Below are 26,395 nucleotides of genomic sequence, written 5' to 3'. Positions count from 1 at the left end.
GTATTTACAAACACTGCTGAGATTATAAATCAATAAAATCTTATAGCAAGGTAATGAGTCATTATGAATTAATAGTCTTAAAAATATGCAAGTTTGAGTCTAGCAAAAATTATCCTAAGGAAATAACTGCATGTGAATAGAAAGATTTATCTCTATGAATTTCAAAATACCTTGCTTATAAAAGTGAAAAATTTGGAAATTTTAAAATATAAGGGATTAGAAAATAAGTTATGATTCATCCACAGATTAGAATACTACATAGCTATTTGATAACTATAAATATATCATGTAATGACATGGGAAAATATCCAGGATATATTACTGAGTGAAAATATGTTTAAAATATGCATTACTTAGAAAAATGGACTATAAGGATATCGAAATATAAAGATGATGGTTTTTTTTGTGGATTCCTGTATTTGCCAAGTTTTATACATTTACTTTTAAGTCAAACAACAATGTTCCTTTTAGAAATGCTTTGAGATTCAGCAGCCCCAGCCACAACTTTCACTCTATGTTCAGACTCTTATACACACTTTTCCAAATCTAGAGTCAGGGACAGCAGAACACCTTTAAGTGGTTATTTTACTATGTGGCCAATAAATTTTGGCTGCAATTTAAGAAAAATAGGTCCCTGGGCAGTCTACCATCCCAAGAAACTCCCCTCACTATGGTCATCTCCCACCCCCACGCCAGTTAAGCCACTCTTTTTATGGTCTGCCCTTCACTGCCCAACTGTTATCTTCCCCTTCATTAGGATGGGAGGAATTGGAAGGAATAGAAAGAATGCCTACATCTCTTTAAACACTGCATTCCTTCTTTTACCCTCAGCAAATAGTGTTAATCCTTTCTCTTCAACTGCTTTGAATAAGCCTTCAGAAAGGGCCCTGCTGCTCCTGCCAATCAAAGCAAAGGAAATAAGATAGAGTAGTTGGATATTCTCCTCTAATTTGAAAGGCAAGGGTCATACCATTCCACTTCTTTATGTGAAATAGCCATTCTTAAACTGCCTCCTTGATATTTCTACTTTGCTGTCCAAAAGGCATCTCAAATCTAACAGATCAAAAGCATTGTTTTGTATTTCCCTCACCCCCCTATCTATTTCTTTTACAAATTTTCCCACTTCATGAAATGGCACCAACTCATAATGATACTAATAGGTAACACCTTATATATCTCACATGAAGCTCAAACCAGCCCTTACTCAGCCCTTGTTACAGTTGAGGAAACTGAAAACAGAGAGGTAAGTAACATGCCCAAGGTGACATAATGCTAAGTAGTACTGCCCCAGCAGTCTGGATTTGGCTTCCAGGCTGTTAGTCACTATACTCTACTGCTTCTCAACTGTCTACCTGATGCTGAAAAGCCCCAAACCCCATCCTTTATTATTTCCTTTCTTTTCCAGTCCTCTTCCTCCCCAGCCACATCTACTCCATCAGTAAATCCTGTGAGAGCGACCCCTGGCATATATTTCTCTCCATCTCCACACTATAGCCTTACACTAAACCAGCCACTTCTCACTTGCATGTACGCTGGGCCTCCCACCTAGTCTCCCTGATCGCTCTTGCACTCCCACTTCAGTCCATTCTCCATGCAGCAGCCATGCCACCCTTTTAAAACAAATCAAATCAGTTCTCTCTATTGCCAAACCTCCAAGAGTTTCCCTCTGCCCTCTGCATAAATCCAAAATCCTCACTGGGCTTTGGACACACTGGTATATTCATTTCTTATTGCTGCTGTAACAAATTACCACAAATGTAGGGGTTTAAAACAACACAAATTTATTATCTTACATTTCTAAGGTAAGAAGTCCTAAAATCAAGATGTCTTGAGGGCTGTGTTCCCCCTGGAAGCTCTAGAGGAGAATCTGTTTTCCTGCCTTTTCTAGCTTCTAGAGACCACATGCATTCCTTGGCTTGTGGACCCTTCTTCCATCTTCAAATCACATTACTACAACCTCTGCTTCCATCCTCACATCCACTTTTGTGACTTTGACCCTCTTGCTTTCATCTTATAAGGACCTTTGCAGTTATAACATTGAGCCTGCCTGAATAATCCAACATAATCTCCCCAGCTCTATATCCCTAATTTAAGCATGTGCAAAATCCCTTTTGCCACATAGGGATAATGTACTCACAGATTTCAGGGATTAGGACATGAAAATCTTTGGAAGCTGTTATTCCATCTACCACAACTGGCCTTCATGTTCCTTTAACTTGTAAAACTCCCAAGAATTTTTTGTCCTTGATCTCTCTGCTTCCGGATGTTAGCTCATTAGCACTGTTAGCTCCTTTCTGTAACTCAGATCTTAACTCAAAGGTCATCTGGGGCTTCCCTGGTGGTGCAGTGGTTGAGAGTCCGCCTGCCGATGAAGGGGACACGGGTTCGTGCCCCGGTTCGGGAAGATCCCACATGCCGCAGAGCGGCTGGGCCCGTGAGCCATGGCCGCTTGCCTGCGCGTCCGGAGCCTGTGCTCCGCAACGGGAGAGGCCACAACAGTGAGAGGCCTGCGTACCGAAAAAAAGAAAAAAAAGGTCATCTGCCCAGGGATGCCACTCTATCAAAAGGATACCACTCTTCCCCAACACGCACATTCTTTTATGCCTGTTTTATATTTTTGCAGCACTTAATGTTACCTGAAATTACCTACTGTAGCTTGTCAATCTTGTTACTTCAGTATCTAGTGCTTGTACACAAAAGCGTCATGGCACATAACTGCCTCTCCATGAGCATTTTGTATTGAATGAGTCAATGAAGGAAACCCAGCCTGTTAAATCTAGGATCACGTGAAAGTGTATCTGTACTCTGACACTGGATTGCCACCAGGCCACCTGCTTTCTAGGCAAAAAATTCTCATGAATGATGACAGAAGAGGAAAATCAGGAGAACATTATATCTTAGAAGGCAATAATAATGTTCCAAGAACATCTCAACTGTGCAAAATGTTGCTGTTATTTGGTCAAGAGCTTTATAAACAAGAAATTTATGCTGGTTATGGCTGATTATTGCTTACAATTATTAGTTAAATGAGGAGGAGGTGGCTGCTAATAAAATTAAAGTGGAAGCATGTAACAAAGTTCCCCAAATTAGAAAGTATATTTCATATCACCACTTTAGACATATTCACTAGTAACTGATAAATTATAAATCATTTAAAGTGAATTTTGTTCTTTTCATTACATATGTGAAAATGAATACATTCACACTGTAAGCTATTTAAGCAATATATAAGTATATAGAGTAAAATAAGAGTCTCTATACACCCCTGACTCTCACTTCCAGAAGGAACTGTTGTAATCCTACCAATCATTTATTCAATGAATTTGAGTGTACATTCATATACATTTTTTTTTTTTTTTTTTTTTTTTTTTTTGCGGTATGCGGGCCTCTCACCGTTGTGGCCTCTCCCGTTGCGGAGCACAGGCTCCAGACGCACAGGCCCAGCGGCCATGGCTCAGGGGCCCAGCCGCTCCGCGGCATGTGGGATCTTCCTGGACCGGGGCACGAACCCGTGTCCGCTGCATCGGCAGGCGGACTCTCAACCACTGCGCCACCAGGGAAGCCCCGTATACATTTTTAACATGAATGGAATCATTTTTCTGGAGTCATATTTTTAATCTCTAAAATTCCTAATAGTTTTTTTTTTGGTAACAGCCTGTTCTTCTTTAATGGTTACAATCCTGGACATACTTTGAAGTATATCCTAACTTTAAAAATTTATCTTAACATCTTCTGTTTGCTATTTAACAATTTCTCTAGGTGTTAAAGCTTTTCTGTGTGAATTCAGAGCCATGTGAACAAGGCTGGGGGAAGGTTTTTCTCACATACCTGGTAATCTTTGGTTGGGTGTTCATCCTAAGCCTAAGATTCTGGTTTGTTGTCTGCTTTGCTGTTTATTGTTGCCCTAGATTGTTTCTGAAGGTTGTGATGAAGGGGCAGAGTATGGTGGGGGCACTGGAGGTTTGTCTTGGGATGTGGGGACCGTGGCCTCTGGGGTTCAGTAGCTGGCAGGCTCCCCAGCTCTAGTCCCCACACTCATTGCTTTATTCTGGGTGCAGATGCCTTGCAAATGCTGCTTCACACGGGACCTGTTGATTAGGGGTGGGGTGGGGCTGGTGAGGGGCCAGTGGCTTAAATGTTCCAAATATGATCCCTCAGAGTGGGCTTCATTGGATCACCTGAATCAGAATTGTGTGTGTGTGGTGGGGGGGAGTGCATTACAAATGCAGATTGCTCAGGGACACCCCAAACCCAAATTTAAAGCCAGAATGTCTGTGGGAATGGAGCCCAGAAACTGATCCTGGGATTGGGTCTGTGAGGGAGGTCATACTGTAATACACAGTTTCAGTAAATTACCCAGGATTCTTCTGCAGATTGGAGTTTGAGAACCACTGTTCTGATGATTTGCCTTATCCCACTCCCTTCTCTTTGTGTTAACTGATTCCAGGTAAAGTCCTGCCTGTCACATGCCCACCACACAATTGGTTTTCCTCTAGTTTATTCCTCTGCAGAGTTGACCCTTTTTATTATCCTTCCTATGTATTCTCTTTCAGGAATTCCTAAAAACTCCTCACCCTCTATAGCAGCCTTTCTTATTAGTCTTATTTACTTATCTTACCCTATATACATATATATAAAATAAAAATGTTATTTCCTAGTTCTCTCTCCCTCTCTCTCTCTCTCTACATAAATAATTAAAAGTAAAAAAGTTGCATTTCACAGCATCCACATTTTTCATTACTTCAGGAAGGTCTTCCCTAAATTAATCTAGATATTATGACATAAATAAATTTGTAGAAAATGTCATCAATTTTCAGAGCATCACTAACACTCTACCTCTAGTAAACATTACTAGTTACCTTCTGGACATGTACTATAGCTGTCTTCCTGGCCATCAGAGCCCCATTATCATCTCTTCTCAGGGTAAATCCTGCCTGACCTGAGCTAACTGTGGTAGTCCTGTTCCCCTTGCCAGTGATCATTTAGGAGAGGGTATGTAAAGTGTTCTAGCCAAGAGATGTAAGGAGAGGGCTGTTTAGTGGCTTCTGAGAAATTTTTATCTCACTTCTAAGGAGACACCAGCAAAACAGGCCCTTCCTGCCACTGGGGTGGTTACATTTGGATGTGGTACCTGGAATTGCAGCCATGTCATGATCATAGGGGACTTAGCCTTGGGGTGAAGCCAGTGCTGAGGGCAGCAGAATAGAGACAGAAAGAGCATCAAGATCCTTGGTGATACTGTTGAGTCACTGGATTGACTAAACCTGAAACCACTCTACCTCTGTTACTTATAGCTCAAAGAATCCTAAGTGATAAAATCTCTATTTTCAAATATACAACAAGTTCTTATAAACATTGGAAAATATTTTCTTATAAATCTTAGGAAAAAAAGAACCCGAAGTTCATCCATTTAAAAACTGCCTTTTCCCCGTAAGTAAAAACCCACAAAACGTATATCCAAACATTTAAAAATCTTTAAACAAAACAATTATCTTAAGCTGGATGGGTGAAACTCATTCCTCACCCCAGCCCCCACAAAGAGTGAGGACTAAAATTTTTAAAAAATCTGATTTCACACCACCTTCCAATTTCTGGAAGTTCAAACAGGTTTGGGTATATAGAGCAAATCTTCAATTTATTAAGAAATGGCATGTCAAAAATTTTGAGTGAATTATTTTGACTTCAAACTGAATTTACCATAAAACAATGGCCAAGTTGAAAATTTGGTTTTAATCTATAAATAAAATAGTACTTACATACTACTGGGGACTTCCTGAGCTCTGAGTACCCTGAGCAGTCCCAGGCTCTGATCCTACATGCCTGCCCTACTCAACTTCAATTTCATCCTATTAGTGAAGGAGGGTAGATGGAGTAGAGATGGAAGAGCTAGGTACAGGCAGCACAGAGAAAGGTCTCCATCAGGTGAGACCATTTAACTGGCTCTGTCTTTCATCAAGTTTTCTAAAAGTGGATGCTCTGCCCATTTTCTAATTTTAAAAAGTTCTCACACAGGTAGGAAGCACCAGTTTTATTATAAACTGAAACAACAGCATCAGTATTTCTACAATTATACAGTGATTTCCTCCAGGTAATTCATTTGATGGACTTTACTGAGTGGTATTTTCTTCCTCCAACTCCAATCTACTCTGACTCTTATTTCTTAGCACTCATATTATAAATTATATTAAAATTAACAAAAGTATCACAAAGCATGTATTAATATTAAATGGGCTGTGGTCTGATGAGGCAGGCCCTCCCGCATGGGACATTCATGAGGCCAAAGCCCTCGCTGATGTAACTAGAGGGTGGGGATTAACAATTTTCTGGCAATTCCCATCTTGCTTCTTTTTTTCATGTATCTTCTCATCAGAAAGTTCTTGCTGGGTGCAGTGAGTCATGCTAGGACCTCTTGCCCACTTATTCCTTCAACCCCAATTATCATATACAGACAGTTGAACTATTATTTACTGAACTATTGACCACAGTGTTATAAAGCATGAATATTTGGTTTTTCTTGGATTTTGAAAATAAATTATTTTGCTACAAATAATCAAATTATACATTAATTTGATAGAGTATTTTTGGAATTTGTTCTTCCTTGTGTTGTTAAGAATTTTGTTGAACACATTGTTCTTAGGAATAGTCCATGGTCAACACAACATTTAGTTGCTAAGAATTTTCAGTATTTATATTTCTTATGAGGCTCATCCTTCTAAAACACAGGAACTGAAAACCAAAGCTACCAGATTACATACCACAAAGTAAAAGAATTTATTTACTTTTCAAAGATTATATAAATTCTATTTTAGTGTTATAATTATAGATGTACTATATTTATACTATCATTTTTGAAATTTCTGAAATAAAATCATTTCTAAAAGAAATAGAGAGGGCAGACAGCAAAAGCAAGAAGAACTACAATCCTGCAGCCTGTGGAACAAAAACCACATTCACAGCAAGATAGACGAGATGAAAAGGCAGAGGGCTATGTACCAGATGAAGGAACAAGATAAAACCCCAGAAAAACAACTAAATGAAGGGAGATAGGCAACCTTCCAGAAAAATAATTCACAATAATGATAGTGAAGATGATCCAGGACCTCAGAAAAAGAATGGAGGCGAAGATCGAGAAGATGCAAGAAACGTTTAACAAAGACCTAGAAGAATTAAAGAACAAACAAACAGAGATGAACAATACAATAACTAAAATGCAAACTACACTAGAAGGAATCAATAGCAGAATAACTGAGGCAGAAGAACAGATAAGAGACCTGGAAGACAGAATGGTGGAATTCACTGCTGCAGAACAGAATAAAGAAGAAAAAAAAAAGAAAATAAATGAAGACAGCCTAAGAGACTTCTGGGACAACATTAAAGGCAACAACATTCGCATTATAGGGGTCCCAGAAGGAGAAGAGAGAGAGAAAGAGAGAAAATATTTGAAGAGATTATAGTCGAAAACTTCCCTAACATGGGAAAGGAAATAGCCACCCAACTCTAGGGAGCGCAAAGAGTCCCACACAGGATAAACCCAAGGAGAAACACGCCGACACACATAGTAATCAAATTGGCAAAAACTAAGGACAAAAAAAAATTATTGAAAGCAGCAAGGGAAAAATGACACATAACATACAAGGGAACTCCCATAAGGTTAACAGCTGACTTCTCAGCAGAAACACCACAAGCCAGAGGGAGTGGCATGATACACTTAAAGTGATGAAAGGGAAGAACCTACAACCAAGATTACTCTACCCAGCAAGGATCTCATTCAGATTCGATAGAGAAATCAAAAGCTTTACACAGCAGCAAAAGCTAAGAGAATTCAGCACCACCAAACCAGCTCTACAACAAATGCTAAAGGAACTTCTCTACGTGGGAAACACAAGAGAAGAAAAGGACCTACAAAAACAAACCCAAAACAATTAAGAAAATGGTCATAGGAACATACATATCAATAATTACCTTAAACGTGAATGGATTAAATGCACCAACCAAAAGACACAGGCTTGCTGAATGGATACAAAAACAAGACCCATATATATGCTGTCTACAAGAGACCCACTTCAGACCTAGGGACACATACAGACTGAAAGTGAGGGGATAGAAAAAGATATTCCCTGCAAATGGAAATCAAAAGAAAGCTGGAGTAGCAATACTCATATCAAATAAAACAGACTTTAAAATAAAGAATGTTACAAGAGACAAGGAAGGACACTACATAATGATCAAGGGACTAATCCAAGAAGAAGATATAACAATTATAAATATATATGCACCCAACATAGGAGCACCTCAACACATAAGGCAACTGCTAACAGCTATAAAAGAGGGAATTGACAGTAACACAATAATAATGGGGGACGTTCACACCTCACTTACACCAATGGACAGATCATCCAAAATGAAAATAAATAAGGAAACAGAAGCTTTAAATGACACAATAGACCAGATAGATTTAAGTGATATTTATAGGACATTCCATCCAAAAACAGCAGATTACACTTTCTTCTCAAGTGTGCACAGAACATTCTCCAGGATAGATAACATCTTGGGTCACAAATCAATGCTTAGTAAATTTATGAAAATTGAAATCATATCAAGCATCTTTTCTGACCACAACGCTATGAGATTAGAAATGAATTATAGGGGAAGAACCATAAAAAACACAAACACATGGAGGCTAAACAATACTTTACTAAATAACCAAGAGATCACTGAAGAAATCAAAGAGGAAATAAAAAAATACCTAGAGAAAAATGACAATGAAAACACGATGATCCAAAACCTATCGGATGAAGCAAAAGCAGTTCTAAGAGGGAAGTTTACAGCTACACAAGCCTAACTCAAGAAACAAGAAAAATCTCAAATAAACAATCCAACCTTACACCTAAAGGAACTAGAGAAAGAAGAACAAAACCCAAAGTTAGCACAAGGACAGAAATCATAAAGATCAGAGCAGAAATAAATGAAATAGAAACAAAGAAAACAATAGCAAAGATCAATAAAACTAAAAGCTGTTTCTTTGAGAAGATACACAAAATTGATAAACCATTAGCCAGACTCATCAAGAAAAAGAGGGAGAGGACTCAAACCAATAAAATTAGAAATGAAAAAGGAGAAGTTACAACAGACACTGCAGAAATACAAAGCATCCTAAGAGACTACTACAAACAACTCTATGCCAATAAAATGTATAACCTGGAAGAAAAGGACAAATTCTTAGGAAGGTATAACCTTCCATGACTGAACCAGAAAGAAATAGAAAATATGAACAGACTAATCACAAGCACTGAAATTGAAACTGTGATTAAAAATCTTCGAACAAACAAAAGTTCAGGACCAGATGGCTCCACAGGTGAATTCTATCAAACATTTAGAGAAGAGCTAATACCCATCCTTCTCAAACTCTTCCAAAAAATTGTGGAGGAAGGAACACTCCCAAACTCATTCTATGAGGTCACCATCACCCTGATACCAAAACCAGACAAAGATACTACAAAAAAAGAAAATTACAGACCAATATCACTGATGAATATAGATGCAAAAATCCTCAACAAAATACTAGCAAACCGACTCCAACAACACATTAAAAGGATTATACACCATGATCAAGTAGGATTTATCCCAGGGATGCAAGGATTCTTCAATATATGCATATGAATCAATGTGATACACCATATTAACAAATCGAAGAATAAAAACCATATGATCATCTGAATAGATGCAGAAAAAGCTTTTGACAAAGTTAAACACCCATTTATGATAAAAACTCTCCAGAAAGTGGGCACAGAGGGAACCTACTTCAACATAATAAAGGCCATATACGACAAACCCACAGCAAGCATCATTCTCAATGGTGAAAAACTGAAAGCATTTCCTCTAAGATCAGAAACGAGACAAGGATGTCCACTCTCACCACTATTATTCAACACAGTTTTGGAAGTCCTAGACATGGCAATCAGAGAAGAAAAAGAAATAAAAGGAATACAAATTGGAAAAGAAGAAGTAAAACTGTCACTGTTTGCAGATGACAAGATACTATACATAGAGAATCCTAAAGATGGCACCAGAAAACTACTAGAGCTAATCAATGAATTTGGTAAAGTAGCAGGATTCAAAATTAATGCTCAGAAATCTCTGGCATTCCTATACACTAATGCTGAAAAATCTGAAAGAGAAATTAAGGAAACACTCTCATTTACCATTGCAACGAAAAGAATAAAATACCTAGGAATAAACCTACCCAGGGAGACAAAAGACCTGTATGCAGAAAATTATAAGACACTGATGAAAGAAATTATAGATGATTTCAACAGATTGAGAGATATACTATGTTCTTGGATTGGAAGAATCAATATTGTGAAAATGACTATACTACCCAAAGCAATCTACAGATTCAATGCAATCCCTATCAAATTACCAATGGTATTTTTTACAGAACTAGAACAAAAATCCTTAAAATTTGTATGGAGACACAAAAGACCCCAAATAGCCTAAGCAGTCTTGAGGGAATAAAATGGAGTTGGAGGAATCAGACTCCCTGACTTCAGACCATACTACAAAGCTACAGTAATCAAGACAATATGGTACTGGCACAAAAACAGAAACGTAGATCAATGGAACAAGATAGAAAGCCCAGAGATAAACCCACGCACTTGTGGTCAACTAATCTATGACAAAGGAGTCAAGGATATACTATGGAGAAAAGACAGTCTCTTCAATAAGTGGTGCTGGAAAAACTGGACAGCTACATGTGAAAGAATGAAAGTAGAACACTCCGTAACACCATACACAAAAATAAACTAAAAATGGATTAGAGACCTAAATGTAAGACCAGACACTATAAAACTGTTAGAGGAAAACATAGGCAGAACACTCTATGACATAAATCACAGCAAGATCTTTTATGATCCACCTCCTAGAGTAATGGAAATAAAAACAAAAATAAACAAATGGGACCTAGTGAAACCTAAAAGCTTTTGCACAGCAAAGGAAACCATAAACAAAATGAAAAATAAGTAAATAAAAGAATAGTACTCTGGATATTTAAAGGGGCATTTTCTTATCATTTGTTTTCTAATATTTTCTTTCTCACTTATATAAGGCATAAGCACTCCAGAATTTCAAAGTTACTCAACTGTCTTTTTGAACCTAAAGTTGATTATTTATTTATTTATTATACAGCAGGTTCTTATTAGTTATCTATTTTATACATATTAGTGTATATATGTCAATCCCAATAATCTTATGAAACATTTTCAATGCTGTTTCTTCCAGACAGATAATAAAGAGATAATAAGACAAAAAGTTCAGAGAATATTAAGTTACTACATTTGAATAATCAGGGAAAGCTTTAATAACTGGATAGGTAAGTTTCTTACTGAGATAAAGAAACATTTAATATATTTAAAAATATTTACAGGTCCTTCAATATAGGCCAGTAAAGTAGCTCAGAAAAATTGCAGTAGACCATACCAACACATCCAAATTACTGCCCAGAGTCACAGAGAATACATGGGGGTCTTTCTAAATTCTTACAGGCTGTTTAATGTTTACCATCTTACATGAGCTTTTCTTTGTAGCTGTCCATCTCAGTCACTGCCTTCTGAAGTTTTAGCCCACTTGCTTCAATCTGACACTGTAAATCTGGAATGACATAACGTGTTCTTCTGATTAGTACATTTTAAGTGTCCAGATATTTTCATAGAGTAAACCACATTCTTTTAGCATTGCCACTCACCTCCTGAAGAATAATGCAGCTGTTTATTCCACTTTGCTTGGATGACCATATGTAGTTCATCCCTACTCTGAAATCCCACAGAATTAATAGGTTTTGACAGACTCAATTTATTGGCCTCTTTCTGCCCCCAACATCATGCTAATTTTCAAACAGCAAATAGGCTAAATTTTACTGATGTTTTCAAAGGAAATTTATGTCACTGGCACACATATGAATTTTTGGTCATATGGCTCACTTCTGAAACACTTGACTTTCTGAGCTAGCTCTTGTGGCCTGTAACTTAGAAGTATTGCGAAGGCCTCCCAGTAGAACTGAAATAGATAAACCACGTGCAAGGCTTCCAGTAAAGAATCTGTTAACTCTGGGTAGTGTCTAATAGGCATTTTAATGACTTTCAAGCCAAGAAAATACAAGCAGGCAATTGGCTTCCACAGAGTCTTGAACTGAGGAATTCAAGTAGTGTTTGAGAAATATTATTCAGGCAGCCATGTCTCACATGTGTGGATGCAGAACTGAAACTAAAGCAGAAAGAACATATGGCTTGAATGATCTGAGACCCACCATTAGCCTGTGTGTGTGGACTAAGATCTGAACCCCAGCCCCAATAACAGCCCTTGTTGGTACTCTTTTTGGGAAAAGGTGGAAAACAAATTTACACAGGTGGATTAACTGACTTCTATGAAGAAAATAATTTTAAACATTGAAATTTATAAAATTTCCATGTTACATCTGTTCAGGTGTTTTAATAACATATTTTTAATAGTAAACTTTAAAATCTTTAAAAAATTTCTTTGATAGATCTTTATTGGAGTATGATTGCTTCACAATAAATACTGTGTTAGTTGATGTTGCACAACAAAGTGAATCAGCCATATGCATATACATGTCCCCATATCCCCTGCTTCTTGAGCCTCCCTCCCATCCTCCCTATCCCACCCCTCTAGGTCATCACAAAGCACTGAGCCGATCTCCCTGTGCTATGCTGCTACTTCCAACCAGCCAATTATTTTACATTCGGTAGTGTATATATGTCGATGCTACTCTCACTTTGCCCCAGCTTCGCCCTCCCACCCCACATCCTCAAGTCCATTTTCTATATCTACCTCTATATTCCCGCCCTGCAACTAGGTTCATCAATACCACCCTTTTATTTTTAGATTCCATATATATGCATTAGCATATGGTATTTGTTTTTCTCTTTCTGATTTACTTCACTCTGTATGACAGACTCTAGGTCCACCCACCTCACTACAAATAACTCAATTTCATTTCTTTTTATGGCTGAGTAATATTCCATTGTATATATGTGCCACATCTTCTTTATCCATTCATCTATTGATGGACATTTAGGTTGCTTCCATATCCTGGCTATTGTAAATAGTGCTGCAATGAACATTGTGGTACAGGTCTCTTTTTTTTTTTTTTTTTGCGGTACGCAGGCCTCTCACTGTTGTGGCCTCTCCCGTTGTGGAGCACAGGCTCCAGACGCGCAGGCTCAGCTGCCACGGCTCATGGGCCTAGCCGCTCCATAGCATGTGGGATCTTCCCGGACTGGGGCACGAACCTGTATCCCCTGCATCGGCAGGTGGACTCTCAACCACTGCACCACAAGGGAAGCCCACATGTCTCTTTTTGAATTATGGTTTTCTCAAGGTATATGCCCAGTAGTGGGATTGCTGGGTCATATGGCAGTTCTATATTTAGTTTTTTAAGGAACCTCCATACTGTTCTCCATAGTGGTTGTATCAATTTACATTCCCACCAACAGTTCAGGAGGGTTCCCTTTTCACCATACCCTTTCCAGCATTTATTGTTTCTAGATTTTTTGATAATGGCCATTCTGACTGGTATGAGGTGATACCTCATTGTAGTTTTGATTTGCATTTCTCTAATAATTAGTGATGCTGAGCATCTTTTCATGTGCCTCTTGGTCATCTGTATGTCTTCATTGGTGAAATGTGTATTTAAGTCTTCCACCCGTTTTTTAACTGGATTGTTTGTTTTTTTGATATTGAGCTCCATGAGCTATTTGTATACTTTGGAGATTAATCCTTTGTCTGTTGTTTCATCTGCAAATATTTTCTCCCATTCTGAGGGTTGTCTTTTTGTATTGTTTATGGTTTCTGTTGCTGTGCAAAAGCTTTTAAGTTTAATTAGTTCCCATTTGTTTATTTTTGTTTTTATATCCATTACTCTAGGAGGCGGGTCAAAAAAGATCTTGCTGTGGTTTATGTCAAACAGTGTTTTTCCTATGTTTTCCTCTAAGAGTTTTATAGTGTATTGTCTTACATTTAAGTCTTTAATCCATTTGGAGCTTATTTTGGGGTATGGTGTTAGGGTGTTCTAATTTCATTCTTTTACATGTAGCTGTCCAGTTTTCCCAGCACCACTTATTGAAGAGGTTGTCTTTTCTCCATTGTATGTTCTTGCCTCCTTTATCATAAATTAGGTGATCATACGTGCATGCATTTATCTCTGGGCACTCTATCTTGTACCATTGATTTATATTTTTGTTTTTGTGCCAGTACCATACTCTCTTGATTACTGTAGCTTTGTGGTACAGTTTGAAGTCGGGGAGCCTGATTCCTCCAACTCCGTTTTTCTTTCTCAAGATTGCTTTGGTTATTCAGGGTCTTTTGTTTCCATATGAATTGTAAGATTTTTTGTTCTAATTCTGTGAAGAAAGCCATTGGTAGTTTGATAGGGATTGCACTGAATCTGTAGCTTGCTTTGGGTACTATAGTCATTTTCACAATATTGATTCTTCCAGTCCAAGAACATGGTATAATTCTCCATCTATTTGTATCATCCTTAATTTCTTTCATCAGTGTCTTATAATTTTCTGAGTACAGGTCTTTTGTCTCCTTAGCTAGGTTTATTCCTAGGTACTTTCTTCTTTTTGTTGCAATGGTAAATGGGAGTGTTTTCTTGATTTCCATTTCAGATTTTTCATCATTAGTATATAGGAATGCCAGAGATTTCTGTGCATTAATTTTTTATCCTGCAACCTTACCAAATATCAGTGATATTGGTCTATAATTTTCTTTCTTTGTGATATATTTTTCTGGTTTTGTTATCAGGGTAATGGTGGCTGCGTAGAATGAATTTGGGAGTTAAACTTTAAAAACTTTATGCATCCATATAAATATATAAAATTTCTATACATATCTTCAGTCTGCCTTCTTAACTTTGTTTCATGAAAATGAGGCAGTTCCTTAAATCAGAAAATAAATTCACTCTAAACAAATGTTTTAATTAGAATTTACTAGATATTGGTATAAATTTTTATGTTTATTCAGCATGTTCACATATATTAATGTTATCCCTCAAATTGCTACATAAGTGCAAACAGCCCCATTTTTCAGATGATGAGAAATGAGATTTTCTTTGATTCTCTTGCCTAGTATCTTACAGTGAATAAATGCATTAGCCAGCAGTCAAACTGACAAGATTTTAAACTCGGGTAAGGGGATCTATTTGAGAGAATGGCTCCTTAAATAAATAAATAATTCAATATGGACTTAACTTGGTAGATAATATTTGTATGGTACATCTTTTCCACTTATCAAGTGATATCATTATATGAGAGAAAAGATAAAATAACGTACACATAGAGAATTTAGTTTTGAGGGTAACCAGTTGAAACAAGGCAATCTCTAATGAATGTTGCATAATGTGTTGCTTTGTTATTAAGTACATGTGGACTTCCAGAGGGTTTTATTCACACAGGCACAGCTAAAACATTTCTGCCTATCCTCTGAAAAATGAGGGAAGGAAGTTGATGTTTGTTGATTGTATACTTATTCCAGGCACTGTGCAGGGTGCTTTCTCCTATTTCATTTAATTCATAGTCATAACTATCACGAAAAACAGATACATAAACACAGCCTGAAGGGGTTAGTGCACCACGGCTAGCCCGGAGGGAGTCCGGGAAAAAATCTGGACCTGCCAAAAAAGCAAGAGACTTTTTCTTCCCTCTTTGTTTCCTGGTAGGAGAGGAGAGAGGATTAAGAGCACTGCTTAAAGGAGCTCCAGAGACAGGCGCGAGCCACGGCTAACAGCGCGGACCCCAGAGATGGGCAGGAGATGCTAAGGCTGCTGCTGCCAACACCAAGAAGCCTGTGTGCGAGCACAGGTCACTCTCCAAACCTCCCTTCCGGGGAGCCTGTGCAGCCCGCCACTGCCAGGGTCCCAGGATCCAGGGACAACTTCCCCAGGAGAACTTACGATGCGCCTCAGGCTGATGCAACGTCACGCCAGCCTCTGCTGCCCCAGGCTCACCCCGCACTACGTACCCCTCCCTGCCCCCGGCCTGAGTGAGCCAGAGCCCCCGAATCAGCGGCTCCTTTAATCCCGCCTGTCTGAGCGAAGAACAGACACCCTCCGGTGACCTACATGCAGAGGCGGGGCCAAATCCAAAGCTGAACCCTGGGAGCTGTGAGAACAAAGAAGAGAAAGGGAAATCTCTCCCAGCAGCCTCAGGAGCAGCAGATTAAATCTCCACAATCAACTTGATGTACCCTGCATCTGTGGAATACATGAATAGACAACGAATCATCCCAAATTGAGGAGGTGTACGTTGAGAGCAAGATTTATCATTTTTTCCCCTTTTCCTCTTTTTGTGAGTGTGTATGTGTATGCTTCTGTGTGAGATTTTGTCTGTATAGCTTTGCTTTCACCATTTGTCCTAGGGTTCAATTTGTCCGTTTTTTTTTACTTAAAAATTTTTTTTTTCTTAATAATTATTTTTTTATTTGAATAACTTTATTTTATTTTACCTTACCTTATTTTATTTTCTTTTATCCTCTTTCTTTCTTTCTACATTTTCTCCCTTTTATTCTGAGCGGTGAGGATGAAAGGCTCTTGGTGCTGCAGCCAGGAGTCAGTGCTGAGCCTCTGAGGTGGGAGAGCCAACTTCAGGACACTGGTCCACAAGAGACCTCCCAGCTCCACATAATATCAAATGGTGAAAATCTCCCAGAGATCTCCATCTCAACACCAACACCAAGCTTCACTCAACGACCAGCAAGCTACAGTGCTGGACACCCTATGCCAAACAACTAGCAAGACAGGAACACAACCCCACCCATTAGCAAAGAGGCTGCCAAAAATCATAACAAGTCCACAGACACCCCAAAACACACCACCAGACGTGGACCTGCCCACCAGAAAGACAAGATACAGAAGAAGAAGAGAAAAAGAAAGGGACTGAGAAAATATTTGAAGAGATTATAGTTGAAAACTTCCCAAATATGGGAAAGGAAATAGTTAAGTCCAGGAAGCACAGAGAGTCCCATACAGGATAAATCCAAAGAGAAATATGCCAAGACACATATTAATCAAACTGTCAAAAATTAAATACAAAGACAACATATTAAAAGCAGCAAGGGAAAAACAACAAATAACAAACAAGGGAATCCCAATAAGGTTAACAGCTGATCTTTCAGCAGAAACTCTGCAAGCCAAAAGGGACTGGGAGGACATATTTAAAGTGATGAAGGAGAAAACCTAAAACCAAGATTACTCTACCCAGCAAGGATCTCATTCAGATTTGACGGAGAAATTAAAACCTTTACAGACAAGCAAAACCTGAGATAGTTCAGCACCACCAAACCAGCTTTACAACAAATGCTAAAGGATCTTTGCTAGGCAAGAAACACAAGAGAAGGAAAAGACCTGTAATAACAAACCCAAAACAATTAAGAAAATGGGAATAGGAACATACATATCGATAATTACCTTAAATGTAAATGGACTAAATGCTCCCACCAAAAGTCACAGACTGGCTGAATGGATACAAAAACAAGACCCATATATATGCTGTCTACAAGAGATCCACTTCAGAACTAGAGAAACATACAGATTGAAAGCGAGGGGATAGAAAAAGGTACTCCATGCAAATGGAAACCAAAAGAAAGCTGGAGTAGCAATTCTCATATCAGACAAAATACACTTTAAAATAAAGACTATTAGAAGAGACAAAGAAGGACACTACATAATGATCAAGGGATAGATCCAAGAAGAAGATATAACAATTGTAAATATGTATGCACCCAACATAGGAGCACCTCAATACATAAGGCAAATACTAACAGCCATAAAAGGGGAAATCGACAGTAACACTTTTATAGTAGGGGACTTTAACACCCCACTTTCACCAATGGACAGATCATCCAAAATGAAAATAAATAAGGAAACACAAGCTTTAAATGATACATTAAACAAGATGGGCTTCATTGATAATTATAGGACATTCCTTCCAAAAACAACAGAATACACATTTTTCTCAAGTGCTCATGGAACATTCTCCAGGATAGATCATATCTTGGGTCACAAATCAAGCCTTGGTAAATTTAAGAAAATTGAAATTGTATCAAGTATCTTTTCCGACCACAACGCTATGCGACTAGATATCAATTACAGGAAAGGATCTGTAAAAAATACAAACACATGGAGGCTAAACAATACACTACTTAATAACAAAGTGATCACTGAAGAAATCAAAGAGGAAATCAAAAAATACCTAAAAACAAATGACAATGGAGACACGACGACCCAAAACCTATGGGATGCAGCAAAGCAGTTCTAAGAGGGAAGTTTATAGCAATACAATCCTACCTTAAGAAACAGGAAACATCTCGAATAAAAAATCTAACCTTGCACCTAAAGCAATTAGAGAAAGAAGAAAAAAAAACCCCCAAAGTTAGCAGAAGGAAAGAAATCATAAAGATCAGATCAGAAATAAATGAAAAAGAAATGAAGGAAACGATAGCAAAGATCAATAAAACTAAAAGCTGTTTCTCTGAGAAGATACACAAAATTGATAAACCATTAGCCAGACTCATCAAGGAAAAAAGGGAGAAGACTCAAATCAGTAGAATTAGAAATGAAAAAGGAGAAGTAACAACTGACATGGCAGAAATACAAAAGATCATGAGAGATTACCACAAGCAACCTTATGCCAAAAAAATGGACAACCTGGAAGGAATGGACACATTCTTAGAAACGCACAACCTGCCAAGACTGAATCAGGAAGAAATAGAAAATATGAACAGACCAATCACAAGCACTGAAATTGAAACTGTGATTAAAAATCTTCCAACAAACAAAAGCCCAGGACAGATGGCTTCACAGGCGAATTCTATCAAACATTTAGAGAAGAGCTAACACCTATCCTTCTCAAACTCTTCCAAAATATAGCAGAGGGAGGAACACTCCCAAATTCCTTCTACGAGGCCACGATCACCCTGATACCAAAACCAGACAAGGATGTCACAAAGCAAGAAAACTACAGGCCAATATCAATGATGAACATAGATGCAAAAATCCTCAACAAAATACTAGTAAACAGAATTCAACAGCACATTACAAGGATCATACACCATGATGAAGTGGGGTTTATTCCAGGAATGCAAGGATTCTTCAATATATGCAAATCAATCAATGTGATACATCATATTAACAAATTGAAGGAGAAAAACCATATGGTCATCTCAATAGATGCAGAGAAAGCTTTCGAAAAAATTCAACACCCATTTATGATAAAAACCCTCCAGAAAGTAGGCATAGAGGGAACTTTCCTGAACATAATAAAGGCCATATGACAAACCCACAGCCAACATCGTCCTCAATGGTGAAAAACTGAAAGCATTTCCAGTAAGATCAGGAACAAGACAAGGTTGCCCACTCTCACCACTCTTATTCAACATAGTTTTGGAAGTTTTAGCCACAGCAATCAGAGAAGAAAAGGAAATAAAAGGAATCCAAATCAGAAAAGAAGAAGTAAAGCTGTCACTGTTTGCAGATGACATGATACTATACATAGAGAATCCTAAAGATGCTACCAGAAAACTAGTAGAGCTAATCAATGAATTTGGTAAAGTAGCAGGATACAAAATTAATGCACAGAAATCTCTGGCATTCCTATACACTAATGATGAAAAATCTGAAAGTGAAATCAGGAAAACACTCCCATTTACCAATGCAACAAAACGAATAAAATATCTAGGAATAAACCTACCTAAGGAGACAAAAGACCTGTATGCAGAAAATTATAAGACACTGATGAAAGAAATTAAAGATGATACAAATAGATGGAGAGATATACCATGTTCTTGGATTGGAAGAATCAACATTGTGAAAATGACTCTACTACCCAAAGCAATCTACAGATTCAATGCAATCCCTATCAAACTACCATTGTCGTTTTTCACAGAACTAGAACAAAATTTGTATGGAACACAAAAGACCCCGAATAGCCAAAGCAATCTTGAGAACGAAAAATGGAGCTGGAGGAATCAGGCTCCCTGACTTCAGACTATACTACAAAGCTACAGTAATCAATACAGTATGGTACTGGCACAAAAACAGAAAGATACATCAATAGAACAGGATAGAAAGCCCAGAGATAAACTCACGCACATATGGTCACCTTATCTTTGATAAAGGAGGCAGGAATGTACAGTGGAGAAAGGACAGTCTCTTCAATAAGTGGTGCTGGGAAAACTGGATAGGTACATTGAAAAGTATGAGATTAGATCACTCCCTAACACCATACACAAAAATAAGCTCAAAATGGATTAGAGACCTAAATGTAAGGCCAGAAACTATTAACCTCTTAGAGGAAAACATAGGCAGAACACTCTATGACATAAACCACAGCAAGATCCTTTTTGACCCACCTCCTAGAGAAATGGAAATAAAAACAAAAATAAACAAATGGGACCTCATGTAACTTCAAAGCTTTTGCACAGCAAAGGAAACCATAAACAAGACCAAAAGAGAACCCTCTGAATGGGAGAAAATATTTGCAAATGAAGCAACTGACAAAGGATTAATCTCCAAAATTTATAAGCAGCTCATGCAGCTCAATAACCAAAAAACAAACAACCCAATCCAAAAATGGGCAGAAGACCTAAATAGACATTTCTCCAAAGAAGATATGCAGACTGCCAACAAATACATGAAAGAATGCTCAACATCATTAATCATTAGAGAAATGCAAATCAAAACTACAATGCGATATCATCTCACACCAGTCAGAATGGCCATCATCAAAAAATCTAGAAACAATAAATGCTGGAGAGGGTGTGGAGAAAAGGAAACCCTCTTGCACTGTTGGTGGGAATGTAAATTGATACAGCCACTATGGAGAACAGTATGGAGGTTCCTTAAAAAACTACAAGTAGAACTACCATATGACCCAGCAATCCCACTACTGGGCATATACCCTGAGAAAACCATAATTCAAAAAGAGTCATGTATCAAAATGCTCATTGCAGCTCTATTTATAATAGCCAGGAGATGGAAACAACCTATGTGTCCATCATCGGATGAATGGATAAAAAGATGTGGCACATATATACAATGGAATATTACTCAGCCATAAAACGAAATGAAATTGAGCTATTTGTAATGAGGTGGATGGACCTAGATTCTGTCATACAGAGTGAAGTAAGTCAGAAAGAGAAACAAATACCGCATGCTAACACATATATATGGAATTTAAGAAAAAAAAATGTCATCAAGAACCTAGGGGTAAGACAGGAATAAAGACACAGACCTACTAGAGGATGGACTTGAGGATATAGGGAGGGGGAAGGGTAAGCTGTGACAAAGTGAGAGAGTGGCATGGACATATAGACACTACCAAATGTAAAATAGATAGCTAGTGGGAAGCAGCCGCATAGCACAGGGAGATGAGCTCGGTGCTTTGTGACCACCTAGAGAGGTGGGATAGGGAGGGTGGGAGTGAGGGAGATGCAAGAGGGAAGAGATATGGGAACATATGTATATGTATCACTGATTCACTTTGTTATAAAGGAGCAACTAACACACCATTGTAAAGCAATTATACTCCAATAAAGATGTAAAAAAAAAAAAACAAACAAAAAACAGATACACATTTTATTTTTACTAGAAGGCTCTAAGAATCAGAGTAATTAACTAACTTTTTAAAGGTCACAGAGCTAGTTAGAAGTGATCCCGAAAAAAAAAAAAGTAAAGAAGTGATCCCGTGATTCAAACTGAGGTTGGCTTCATCACCAAATCTTTATCTTTCTAACTCTCTTACACTGACTGTCAAAAATATAAAAGCTGGGCTTCCCTGGTGGCACAGTGGTTGAGAGTCTGCCTGCTGATGCTGGGGACACGGGTTCGTGCCCCGGTCTGGGAAGATCCCACATACTGCGGAGCGGCTGAGCCTGCGCGTCCGGAGCCTGTGCTCCGCAACAGTGAGAGGCCCGCGTACCGCAAAAAAAAAATATATATATATAAAAGCTATAAGGAGATATGATATTTGTCCATGAAAATGTGGTTAGTGTGGCCATACATTTGTTTAGTATATCCTAGAATATTTAAAGAGTTATACTTAAGAGAAATGAAAAGTATTATTTATTACTACATAAAATATGTAATGAATTAGTCTAATGTCTAATTCCAAGAGGTGGTTTAGATAGTTTAAAAATTAATACAATTAATGAAAGATATTAAGACAAATATGGTATCCTTGTGACTGACTTAATAACCCTGACATCAGAGAGAATAATTATACCTTTCTGTTAAATGTCCCTTGCTGCTTTTGTCAGGATATAATCCTAAACTAGATGAAGCATGGATCTGAGCCCACATGATAAATTCTATGTTATTACTTCTAAATGCAGGTATTGGTAAGAGGAAGAACTGATTATCTTAAAAATAAACTCCAGGGGCCTCCCTGGTGGCGCAGTGGTTGGGGGGTCCGCCTGCCGATGCAGGGGGCGTGGGTTCGTGCCCCGGTCTGGGAAGATCCCACATGCCGTGAAGTGGCTGGGCCCGTGAGCCATGGCCACTGAGCCTGCGCGTCCGGAGCCTGTGCTCCGCAACGGGAGAGGCCGCAGCAGTGAGAGGCCCGCGTACCGCAAAAAAACCCACAAAAATAAACTCCAAAGAATTGGTTCCTGATATGTGAATTTTATGCTATTAATTCTCAATTACCTAATAATTGATAGAACAGTAGACAGTAAAAATGGTAGCTAATTCAAAACCCATTTTTACAGCATTGTGAAGTATTCTTAGGATCACATTTGAATATACTTGTGTACCAAAGTTCCAGAATTTACTTGATTTAAAGGAAAATAAACTACACAATCATGACCCAACTCAAGAAAGGAAAAGCTATTATACTTTCCAGTATTATTCTCTCTACATACCCACCTAAATCTCTCTTTCTCCCTATTTCAAGATAAACATAGATCCTTTGTCTTTAAATCACAGTACCCAATGAGTAGGGAAGCCAGTTCCTTCAGATTATTCCCTATGTATTTACAGCATCTCTAAGTAAAAACCGGGAAAGCAAATAAATGTTTTACTTTAAAACACAGAAACCTCTGGAGGTTGTTGTGTGGAAATATAAGTAATGTCAACAAATAAATCATTTTACTTAAGGAGAGAAGATACCACGTAGAATAAGAAAAATAGATGTATTATGAATAATCCATAATGTAAACAGCGCACCAGTGTATAGTTAGAAGCTGGTTAATATATTTTCATTGTTTTTTTTTAACCTTTGAATATATTTTCTGTAATAAAGAAGTGCTAAGAATTATTTTTAAAATACATAGGACATATCTTTACTGTTCTGAATGAAGTATAAGCATGTTATTGGTTTATTATTGGTTCTGATAGACCAGTGGGGTCCTTTTGTTTCTGGAAGCAGAGTGCCCAGTTCCTGTCCTTAATAAATAAAGGCACATAGTTCAGCTAAGCAGCAGAGAGATTAAGCCACCTGCATAAGACAGCTCCTTCAGTTCCTGATGCAAGGAGTTCTTAAATAAGTGTATTGTTCTGTGTAGTCCTTCTCTATACTTAAATAAGTTCAACTTCAATTTTCTGTCATTCAGCATGACATTGGATTATGAGGCAAAAGGCCCTGAATGCCTACAAAAAGAAAGGAAGCACTGGCTTTAAACACCGTGCAGATGTAAGGCGGAACCCATGGAAACAATCCAAAATTTACAACAGCAAATTCTACTATAATGTGACTGCGTTCTTTGCAGATATTAAATAAGAAGCAAATGATTTGAAATGAAGACAAAAAGGAGCTCTTAGCCTCTCTTCATATGAAGCCAGCTGCTTGCTGGATAGCATTACATAGGCATCAGATTTGGGGTAATTAGTCATTTAAGAGAATCCTGCTTTTCCAAAAGGTTTCTAGGATCTACAAATACAAAAGGTATTCATAGTTAGCTATTTTATAGCAGGATATAAAACTTTACAGTCACTTGGAGGGTATATTAAGTTAGTATACTGTTTGAGAAAACAATAAACAAAATCTTTATAGTGGAAAGATATTTCAAGCTTAAAACTTTCTGGATAAAGAAAACACCAAAAAATTAAAAAAAAATCTGATTCAAAGTGCAGTATGAAAGAAAATGATTCCAGGTTCAAGCAGCAGATTGGAGGAACAAGCAGGCAGGAGAATTGGCACCCAGAAATCCAGATCCAGGAGAATTGTTTTAATGAAAAGGTGAAGGCTATATATATATTTAAAATGGTACAGATAATTGATGAAAAGGAAAAACAAAAACTCACTGCTCTTTTAATACACTCCTAAGACAGGGTAACATAGAGGTGGAGTGCAGGAACTCTAAAGCCAGACTGCCTAACTTCAAATCCTGGCTCTGCTTCCTCCTAACTAAGTGACTTTAGGTATTTTAGTTTCTTAATCTATAAAATGGTTATTACAGCATAGGATTGTTCTGGGAATTAAGTTACTTAATATATGTAAGGAGGAGAACAGTGCCAGGCACACATAACTACTGGTTATCATCACTGGGGGTGGTAATAAGGCCACCCCCCCTCCCCCCACTTCTGTTCTGAGTCTCATCACTTTTTGCCTGAGGACCTCATTCTTGCGGTTGGGCCTGGTGTCATCAGTGGTTATCTTTGTATGGGGAAGAGTAAAAATGAAGGTTTTTACATATTAAAAAAAAAAAACTACAGAGTAACTATGACAAAATGTTAAAACTTATAAAATACAGGTGATGAATCCACACACACTTGTTATATTATTCTCCGTATTTTTCAGTGTTTGACTATTTTATAGATGTATTGTTTAGGGAGGGGTCTTGCTTGTACAGATCAAGAATAGTATATACTGTACTAAGGAGTCTAATCAACTCAGCTCTGTGTGTCCAGGGTACAAAAGAACACAAGGGGAATAGAACTTGGTGGGGGTGGGGGATGAGGTTGAAACTGTAAAAACAAGCTATCTGATTTTGTGAATAAGGAGCAGAGAAATTCAGTCGCAGTTGAAGGGGGATATGGTAATGAGGAAGGTTCTTTATTTTGTTTTTGCTTTAAGATATCAGGACATATTTATTTGCATTTAATTAGAGAGTGCCCACACTTGTGAATTTAATGTATGCCTTCTAACCTGTACCTATGTGTGAAAAAATAGTACTTTTTGCAGGTGTTTCAAAAAACTACACAAATGATGTGAAGCTATAAATCTCATTTTAATTCTTACTTTTTTCACTACATTGTTTTTGAGACCTATCCATATAGCTATATGTAGATATGATTTATTCCTTTCTGACTGATATGTAATATTTAATTGTGTGCACATACCACATTTTACTGATCTAGTCCAATAGTGATGAAACCTAGGCTGCTTACAACTTAGTATCACAACAAATAATCCTGCAATAAAAGCTTTATACCAGAGGTGGGATCAAGATGGCAGAGTAGAAGGACCCTGAGCAGTCAGGCAGGAGCAGAACCAGTTCCACAGTGGAGACTACCATCACCACCATGGCCATGAGAACACACACTTGGGAAGGAGTGGAACCAGCTCAGTAGTGTGACTCAACCCCTCCAGCCCTGACCCAGCTTCTAACCAAGGCGTGCATACCAGGGAAAAAGTGAAACCAGCTCAGAAGTGCAGCCCGAATCCTTCAGGCCACAGCCACGCCCCCAACTAAGCTGGAGACTGCCATCACATGAGGGAGAAGCTGAACTCCCTTGGGGCTCTTGCTCCAGTCCATTGGGCCCTGGCCCAACCCCTGATAGGGTGCTGACTTCCATGGAGCCTAGGAAGAGCCCTGGCTCACACCTGGTTCTAGTTCCAGCCCCTCCGAATCCAGCCCTAACTTGCACCACAGTGGCAGCTGCCAGTGCACCCTGGGGGAAGATCTGGCCTGTGCTCACTTCAGATCCAGCTCTCCTAGCAAAGCCACTGGACACATGCATACTATATAGGGACACTTCCACATAGCAACATGCCTTCAAGACCAGGATAGGTAAATGGTTCACTTAATTTCATAGAAAACAACAGAGAAAATTAAACAGAATGAGAAGACAGAGGAGTATGTTTCAAATGAAAGAACAAGATAAATCCCCTGAAAAACTCTAAAGAAACAGAGGTAAATAATTATCTGGTAAAGAGTTCAAAGCAATAGTAATAAGAATGCTAACTGAACTTCAGAAAAAAAAAATAGATGAACACAATGAGAACTTCAACAAAGAAGTAGAAAATATAAAAAAGAACCAGTCAGAGCTGAAGAATACAGTAACTAAAGTGAAAAATATACTAGAAGGAATTAACAGCAAAATTATGTGATACAGAATGCATAAGTGGTCTGAAAGATAGAACAGTGGAAATTGCCCAATCAGAAC

General features: G+C 38.1%; 1 protein-coding gene across 1 annotated transcript in view; it reads right to left on the bottom strand.

Annotated features, from left to right (window-relative positions):
• LEKR1 (leucine, glutamate and lysine rich 1) overlaps window positions 1-26,395 on the bottom strand; it is a 238,968-nt gene that overhangs the window by 72,900 nt on the left and 139,673 nt on the right. The window contains exon 6 of the mRNA XM_065875811.1: window positions 11,565-11,646. Coding sequence (XP_065731883.1) covers window positions 11,565-11,646 — 82 coding nt within the window. The remainder of the gene's footprint in view (window positions 1-11,564; window positions 11,647-26,395) is intronic.

Source organism: Phocoena phocoena, chromosome 4 (genome assembly GCF_963924675.1).
Source record: "Phocoena phocoena chromosome 4, mPhoPho1.1, whole genome shotgun sequence".
NCBI classification, from domain to species: Eukaryota; Metazoa; Chordata; class Mammalia; order Artiodactyla; family Phocoenidae; genus Phocoena; species Phocoena phocoena.
This window is presented reverse-complemented; position numbering and strand designations above follow the sequence as displayed.